Source organism: Astatotilapia calliptera, chromosome 5, assembly GCF_964374335.1.
Source record: "Astatotilapia calliptera chromosome 5, fAstCal68.1, whole genome shotgun sequence".
NCBI classification, from domain to species: domain Eukaryota; kingdom Metazoa; phylum Chordata; class Actinopteri; order Cichliformes; family Cichlidae; genus Astatotilapia; species Astatotilapia calliptera.
In genome coordinates this window covers 22,124,762-22,133,702 of record NC_137426.1, presented here as the reverse complement: position 1 = coordinate 22,133,702, position 8,941 = coordinate 22,124,762, and the positions used below count along the sequence as shown (strand labels likewise).

Here is an 8,941-nt window from a genome sequence, read left to right as displayed (position 1 = left end):
GCTTCAAATTATATTTCATAAACAACATAAAAGCATCGATTTACCCTGCCCTTAATAATTCAGTGGTAGCACACTTTGGACCCACTAATATGAGCTGAGCATTGTTTAACTCCCACAGCCTAGCTGAGAATTGTTGCCGATTACGTCCATCCCTTTATGATCACAATGTACAATCTTCTGATGGTTGTTTCCAGCAGTATAATGCACCATGAAAAGCTCAGATCATCTCAGGTTTTCTTACACACCAATGAGTTCTCTGCATTTAAATGGCCTCCACAGGCACCAGATCTTATATATAACCTGTAGGGTGGGTGTAAATATTGTATGTGTACTAAAACAAACTAACAAATAAATGCAATTAAACTTTTAATCAAATTCTTAAGTTACCACATCATATTTTAAATGACACTGAAATGTGTTGCTGTGCAGCACTTCACACACTGTCAGCTTATTTTGCTGAATGTTGCCACTCTTCACGAGGCTAGCACCAGCAGTTTTCTTTCCTTAAACGTCCTTTGCAGAATGTGTTTATGAATGGCTCTGTTTCAGTACTATTTATTTATTTTTGATCAAAATAGTACAAAACTATGCTGCCTTCGTCTGTCATAGTTTCCACTTATTGCTTCCCATCTTGGAGAGAGAGAGGTCACACCCTTATCTAGTAGCAGGGGACTGCGATGCATCTCCAATCCAACAAATTACTGGTGTTGTATTCAGAAATAAAACATAAATATTTAGTTGAACCAACTAGCAGTTCTAGTGCTGACAAGAGCAACATGGCAGTATCTGATGCTGTTTGATGAAAACAGGTTGGAACAACAAGCTTTGGGCTACATGCTAATACTTCTTGGAAACATTTCCCCAGTAGCAATGTTTTTATGTGGAGTGTTATTTTAGCACATTAGCATGCCGCATTCAGATCTCAGTGTTTCTCCTTTATTTCACTGGCATCTCTTTGCAGTAGTGTAAAAAACACAAGTGTGAAACCTGCTAACACATACTGTGCTCACATGTCAGCACATCACCAGCGTCGTCTCTCTAATCAGCCTAATCAATGGAGGAAGTAATCCCTGCCATAAAGCTAAGAAAATATCACAGTTTTAGTGATGATTCCCCTAATTGTTGTTTCATTCATTTTGTATTTGAATAAAGAAATAGAAAAAAAAGAGGTATAAACTAAGAATTTAAGGTTTCAGACAGACATTTTTTCTTTTAACTCATGAAATCAGAAACCCTTACACATCTAGGCTTTTGTTCATATAAAATGCCAGCGTTTTATTTAACTAACAGCATTTACAGTACTGCTTCACATCTGTTCCAGGCTTGTGTGTCTGTGTTTCATGACTCGGGTGTAGTTTCACTCTATGTTTCTCACACAGATATCCTGGTGGGAGCAGCAGGTTGTTGGGACAGACAAGAGCGTTAATTAATGTTCAGTGTAGGGGGGAGGATTTGACACAGTTGCTCAGTAGGGATTTAGTAGTTACAGTCGATTCAAGTAATGAACTTGGCTCTTATAGTATTCTTATCTCCTTTTTCTATCCACAGAGAAAGTCACCGGACTCACTGGAAGTGCACCAATTCACCACAACATTGAAATCACTGAGGTAAAGTGACCATCTGGTTAAAATGCAGCAATCTGCAGGGAGTTTGTGGCTGTTCCTCTGGCATGAACCAAGCACAACCCTCCCCATTGGCAGCAGCTTTTTTGAGCACACACCCCATCCACACAGCAAAAAACCCATTCAAATAACTGCCAGATGCCTCTCCAATTGAACATTCATGGGACTCACCAGAACATGATTGATCCACAAGATCCAAAGACACTTAAGAACACCCCCAGAAGATCCCAGTCAATGCCCACATGGGTTGTGACTGCTCAATGTGTAATGCAGCAGCTGTACAGTTACAGAGAGACAGAGTACAGCAGTTACATCACATTGTTAGCCATGCTTTCGAATCCAATATAATCTATTAAAAGAAAAACTTTTTTACACTTTTGACACTAATGCATCTCAAAATGTTAAAAGCTAACCTTTAACTGAGCTGATCATTAGTTTTATCAAATGTCCATAGGTTGTGTTATAAAAATGTCTAATTACCAAGAAGCAATATAGGGATATGAATTGGAGTGATAAATCATTATTTACTGATGTAAGAGGGCTTACTTAACCTTGGAGTGCTGGCAGAATTAAAATGTGGATTTCAGGGGAAAACTCACTCTGTATGCTTGACCATGCTATGGAAGGAGAGCAAGGGAGGGGAAAAAAGGAGCGCATGAACTTACGCTGGAAATGCAAGTAGTAACGGTAAGAAAGGGAACAGGTGCCAAAAGAAGAAGAGAGAAGATGCTTTCAAAAAAATAATGATTTAAGCAATGAATGTTGTGATGATAATCTACGGAGAAGTAAGTCAGGAAGAGACCGAGGGATGAGATTTAAGCCGAAGATTGTAGGAATGACACAGAGGGAGCAAAATGTGCTTCGGGCAGGAGGAGGAGAGGTAGAGAGGGGAAAGGATAGAAGGATGGGGGTGGGGGGTTGGAGAGCAAGACAGATGACAAATTGTGATTAATAGATGGGGTCCGGGGCAGCAGTGTGGAGCGCAACTCATTAATAGAGAGAATTAGAGAGGCTGTGCAACTCAATCTGCACACTGTCACTTGCAATCAAGGACCATAATCAGATTTGCACACAGAGGTAGATGCACCGGCGTGTGGTTCATGCACGTACACATATTTTTAGGATACTTATGTTCCTTGCTGGAGTCACTATCCTACCACTAAACTGGCCACTTAAGGGTACAAGTAAACAGGATTGTCTTTTTTTTAAAAAACTTTTTAGTAGGATTCACAAAGCAAACATTTCAACAGTATAATGCTGAAAACTGTGCAGAAATGTAAATATTCATGTCCTGTATCCTGACACACCTAAATTACTAGATCTTGTAATTCCTCAAACAGTGACAAAGGCCTCTGGAAGATTTGTGGTTGTTATTCATTTACAGTTTTTTCACTTCAATTCAGTTTTATTCAGAAAGCATCAATTCAGAACAATAACAGTTCTCATTGTGTTTACATTGCTTAAATCCATTGTAAAGTAAAGACCCTACAATATTTGAGGAGGAATCCAGACCCTATGAGAACTATTGGATACAGGAAGAGATCTCCTTCAGGGATCTTCTAACTTGCTCATCTATAAAGGTAAATGGATTGGTTCTTATATAGTGCTTTTCTACTCGAGCACTCAAAGCACTTTATACAACATGTCTCATTCACACATCACTTTTTAAAATTTAGCATTGAGTGCATTGGGAGCAGCTCAGTGTTTAGTATCTTGCCCAAGGATACTTTGGCATGCAGACTGACTGCTCCAGTCTGCATGATTAGTAGATGACCTGGTCTACACCCTGAGCCACAGCCATATTGATTCAGTATAATTGTAATACATTAACGCAGTACATTAGATATATATACATACAGGCTTTTGAGGAACATATGGTGATATCCAGATTACATTTTTTGGTGTAAGTATCAAGGCTCACTGTGTAGCGAGCAGAACTCAAAGATCAGGACTTAGAAGAAAGCTTATAAAAAGAACATAGGTGAGGAAGAAATAATCAGACAGACAGACTCTTACTGGAGACCACATAAGGAAGACCACAACAAAGAACACAAGCAAACTTTTTAAATACACAAGTTTAAATACACAAGAGGAGAGCAGAGTGGAGACACCTGGGGAACACACAGCTGAATTGAATCTAGATGATGAGAAAAGGGAAAGCAAAACTGAATGTAACGCACATGAGATGAGAGACTATCAAAATAAAACAGGAAGTAACAGAACATGAAAACAGAAATGTAGAACTGATGAAAGACTGAAAGGGAACCAAACACAGAGACAAGACTGGCTTCATCACAAGGTGTGGGGAACAGACGGGAGCCAAGATAAAAGAACTAAGAGACAGAATACAAACAGACTAAAACCTAGATAACAAAACCAAGGAGACCCGAGAATACAAATACTAAACACCCAAAAAACTTAAAACCCTGGGTCAAAGGCCCAGAAACCATTACAGAAGGCCTTGCTTATTTCAGCAAGACAATGCCAAACCACGTTCTCCTTGAATACAACAACATGAAAGAGTCCAAACCCTGCCGTCCGATATAAACATTTTTCTCTTCATGAAATGACAATTACAATAAAAGATGACCATAACTGTTGAGTTGTCAGGGTCCTGGGACTGGGCGACCCAGGATCCCTGAGCAGTCATGTATTATATTATTATTATTATTATTGTTGTGTATTTTGGTGTTGCTCCCCCTTCCCTGTGCTTGTGTATATGTGTGTGTGGGTGGCTGAGCACTTGTTTATAGGCGGCGTCAGGCCTGGAGGGTGTGGCCCTGCAAGGGGACTGGCCACACCCGAAGCCACACACCTGCTGCTGATCAGGCCTCGTCGGGGGAGCTACTTAAGAGAGTCTTGGAGCTCCCACCGACGCGGGATCATTGCTTGGGACTCCACGTTAGTTACCCAGTTTAGGTTTTGGTTGTGTAGTGTATGCCTGCCATTGTTCAGTGTCCTGACTGCTGCCGCTATTGTTTCCCGCAGGAGGAGCGTGGAAGGCTTAAGGAGCAGCGAGCACCGGGAGTGCAGACACGGGAGCAGAGAGCACTTGGAGGACACGACACGGGAGTCTGGGGAGAAACACGGGGATTTATTGTTGTTTGATATCACCCTCTGCAAATAATCACTGTCTATACGTAGAGCACCGCGCCTGGGTCCTCCTTCCCCACTCCTTCCATGGTGTGCCATGCCGCACCGTGACAGAATGATCCCGCCACGTATGGACCCAGCGGTCTCTGAGGAGAGGCTCAGGAGGGAGGTTATGGACAGGGTTTACAGACTCTGTGAGTTATGGTGGGAGAAGCCCGCGGAAGGCTTGCGTCGCGCCGTGGAGAGGCGGCTGCAGGAGACGCTTTTTAAATTTCCCTGGCTGGTTGACGACCTTAATCCTGTCGTCTTGGACTTCTTACTTTCCACCCTCCACCCCTACTCTCCTCCTCAGGCTGCTCACCGGCCCGGACAGCTGGTGGATTCACAGCCTGAGACGCCGGCCCCGACGTCTACACGAAAACGACGTTCGCGCCGCCGGCGTTCCTCACCGCAGCCACATCCACGGACATCTCAAGAGCCGGCTGTGGTGAGTAGTACAGACAATTTTCCATTTCCCTCACCATCTGTGTTTGTGTCTGCAGTGGACGAGCTAACGACACAGGTAACGTCACCTTGGTCTGAGGTCGCTACACCACCCGCTGCTTCACCATCTGCAGCTGTACCTCCGCCACCGTTTCGTCTGCCTGCAGCCACCATCCTGATTTCTTTTTCACTGCCAGCTGCGGAGCCCTGCGAGCCGGAGCAGGAGCTCGGAGAGCCGGAGGAGCTCAGCGAGCTGGAGGAGCCCGCACCGCCAGCTGGTGGAGCTCAGCGAGCTGGTGGAGCTCAGCGAGCCGGTGGAGCTCAGCGAGCCGGTGGAGCTCAGCGAGCCGGTGGGGCTCAGCGAGCCGGAGGAGCCCGCACCGCCAGCTGAGGGGCTCAGCGAGCCGGAGCGGGAGCAGTTCGGCATGCCGGAGGAGCTCGGCGAGCCTGTGGAGCCCGCGCTGCCACCGGAGGAGCTCGGAGGTCCGGAGAGACCCGCTCAGCCTGAACTGGAGGTCGGCAAGTCAGACGGATCATCGCGTCTAGCGCGCCCTCCACGCCAGCTACGCCCAGCGCGTCTGCGTCAGCGACCGGCGCGTCAACGACCGGCGCGTCAGCGACCGGCGTGTCATCGACCGGCGTGTCATCGGCCTTGTACCATACCTCGCCGTTGTTCACCGGAGCTGCGCCGCCGCCACTGGATTCGGGGCAGGCCGCCTGGGGAGCAGCGCCGCCGCCGTCGGACCCGGGACAGGCCGCCGGACCCGGGACAGGCCGCCGTCGGGGCAGCAGCGCCGCCACCGCCACTGGATCCCGGGCAGGCCGCCTGGGGAGCAGCGCCGCCGCCGTCGGACCCGGTGCAGGCCGCCGGAGGAGCAGCAGCGCCGCCACCGCCACTGGATCCCGGGCAGGCCGCCTGGGGAGCAGCGCCGCCGCCGTTGGACCCGGGGCAGGCCGCCGGAGGAGCAGCAGCGCCGCCACCACCACTGGATCCCGGGCAGGCCGCCTGGGGAGCAGCGCCGCCGTTACTGGACCCGGGACTCGCCACCGGAGGGGCAGCAGTGCCGCCGCCACTGGAGCTGTGGCAGGCCCCCGGAACTGTTTTGCTGCTGCTGCCGGACCCGTGGCCGTCCGCCGGAGCGGCAATGTCGCTGCCTTTGGACTCGAGGTAGGCCCCCTGAACTCTTTTGTTATGTTGATGGGCCGCCTGAGACTGTTTTGTGGCGTTTTTTCTTTTTGTTGCTCCGCTGCTGGATGCGCGGTCGGTCTCTGGGACTGTGACCTTGGGGGGGTTGTTTCCTTTGGTTGTTTTTGCTTGTTTTGATTCTGGCCCTCCGTCCTGGTTCCCCCCCGCCGCCCGCCCTGGGTTGGTTGTGCTGTTTTTTTTGTTTTGGTTTTGGGGTCGTCAGGAGCCGACCCTTAGAGGGGGGGGTACTGTCAGGGTCCTGGGACTGGGCGACCCAGGATCCCTGAGCAGTCATGTATTATATTATTATTATTATTATTATTATTATTGTTGTGTATTTTGGTGTTGCTCCCCCTTCCCTGTGCTTGTGTATATGTGTGTGTGGGTGGCTGAGCACTTGTTTATAGGCGGCGTCAGGCCTGGAGGGTGTGGCCCTGCAAGGGGACTGGCCACACCCGAAGCCACACACCTGCTGCTGATCAGGCCTCATCGGGGGAGCTACTTAAGAGAGTCTTGGAGCTCCCACCGACGCGGGATCATTGCTTGGGACTCCACGTTAGTTACCCAGTTTAGGTTTTGGTCGTGTAGTGTATGCCTGCCATTGTTCAGTGTCCTGACTGCTGCCGCTATTGTTTCCCGCAGGAGGAGCGTGGAAGGCTTAAGGAGCAGCGAGCACCGGGAGTGCAGACACGGGAGCAGAGAGCACTTGGAGGACACGACACGGGAGTCTGGGGAGAAACACGGGGATTTATTGTTGTTTGATATCACCCTCTGCAAATAATCACTGTCTATACGTAGAGCACCGCGCCTGGGTCCTCCTTCCCCACTCCTTCCACGGTGTGCCATGCCGCACCGTGACATGAGTAGCTAAAGTCCAACAGCAACAAAGGATGGCAAACCTTCAGAATTGCAGATCTGGTCTTCTCAGTCACCAAACAACAAAAGAAGAAGTGATCCGTCACACGCCCGTGATTTCAGTGTTAACTTTTAAAATGCCTTCATTTGAATGCAATGATTTTGACAATCATTTGCAATCTGTTTTCAAACTTTTACTGTGCCCCAGCTTTTTTTTTTTTTTTGAAAACATGGTTGTAAAAACACAACAGAGATGCTGAACAACTGCATGTTACTGCCAGTGTGATGCTTTGACCCTTACATTTCCATTAGCCCCGCTGTCTCTACATTCTCCCTCCTCTTACTCTCGCTCTCTTGCTCACTGCCTGACCTGCGAGATTGTAGGTCAGGTTAAGCCCTTTCCTCCGCTACTTACTTGGCTCATATGTGTGTCTCACAGCGTTGATAGCACCTCCACCTTGAATGAGCCAGTTAATGCCATGGTAACCTCTCTGATCACATGGTGACTCTCTGCTCATGCCCTGATTGCTTTTACTGATTCTTCTAAACAGACAGAGTGACTGTCCTGTTGGTAAATTACCTCTGTCCAGGCTTATCTATCTCACTGTGCGACTTCCTGGAAGACCAGAAAGTATCAACCGGAATGAGTCATTCCAACACACTGAGCCTGTTTTATTTACTTATTTATTTAATTTTGAAATCCAGAGGAAAAGCCAACTGGTCTGCACAGGCATGGGTTCAAATTGTCATGATTGGAAACTTCACAGAAGCACAGCTTTCCCACCACCTCTGGGAATGGCGATATTAGAGCAATGTAGATGTCACAATCTGTTCCTATGTGTATATACTCTAATAAAAATTAGATTTTTCTAAAGGCCCACCCATATATAAAACAGTTGCACACAAATGTTTTGTGCAGATACATGTGCATGCATATCTGCATGCATGTGTACAAATGTACAATGTATATATTTGATTTTTCTTTTAATTGATAATGCAAGTGGTGAAAATCTATCTAAAAATCATTAAATTGTTTGAATCTTTCCAAATGTGCCTCTTGTGTGGACAAAAGTGTTATCTATCATCGGGTTTTGGGTTAAACAGCAATTAAAAGTAAGTTGCTTGATGAATTGTGTGATTATAATTTTCATATGTGGTAGCAATTTATTTACCAAAGTTCTTACCATTTACTTATTTCATGGATGGTTGGGTGGATCTGTGATAGAAGATGTCTTGTGTTGCTCTGCCTAAGCTTACTTTCATTTTTTTCTGTTTTACACATTGTTACAAAGGTATATAACGCTTAATTCTGCCAGAGGTTTCTTGCTGTGAAAAGGGAGTTTTTCTTTCCCACTGTCGCCAGGTGCTTGCTCATAGGGGATTGTTTGTAAGACCACAATATTAGAAAGAAACAATCTAAAGCAAGGGTCCCCAATCTCAGTCCACGAGGGCCGGTGTCCCTGCAGGTTTTAGATGTGTCCTTGATCCATCACAGATGATTTAAATGGATAAATTACCTTCTCTACATGCCTTGAAGTTCTCCAAAGGCCTGGTAATGAACTAATCATGTGATTGAGGTGTGCTGACCCAGGGTGAGATCTAAAACCTGCAGGGACACCGGCCCTCGTGGCCTGAGATTGGGGACCCCTGATCTAAAGCACCTGTAGGGGACTGTGAATTGGTGCTGTATAAATAAAATTGA

General features: G+C 46.9%; 1 protein-coding gene across 3 annotated transcripts; it reads left to right on the top strand.

Annotated features, from left to right (window-relative positions):
* Window positions 1–4,212: 4,212 nt before the first annotated feature.
* LOC145428716 (uncharacterized) lies at window positions 4,213–8,454 on the top strand. 3 transcript variants are annotated; one of them, XR_013909027.1, is made up of 3 exons: window positions 4,213–4,523; window positions 4,611–6,939; window positions 7,027–8,454. XR_013909027.1 is itself a non-coding variant. In XM_080301312.1 (2 exons), the coding sequence occupies exon 2, from the start codon at window positions 5,624–5,626 to the stop codon at window positions 6,368–6,370; it is 747 nt and encodes a 248-aa protein (XP_080157438.1). In that variant the 5' UTR covers window positions 4,213–4,523; window positions 4,611–5,623; the 3' UTR covers window positions 6,371–8,454. The 3 variants fall into 3 exon arrangements, 2 of the variants coding, with proteins under 2 accessions (XP_080157438.1, XP_080157437.1); XM_080301312.1 differs by having other exon boundaries at window positions 4,611–8,454; XM_080301311.1 differs by lacking the exon at window positions 7,027–8,454 and having other exon boundaries at window positions 4,218–4,523; window positions 4,611–5,595.
* The last annotated feature ends 487 nt before the right edge of the window (window positions 8,455–8,941 follow it).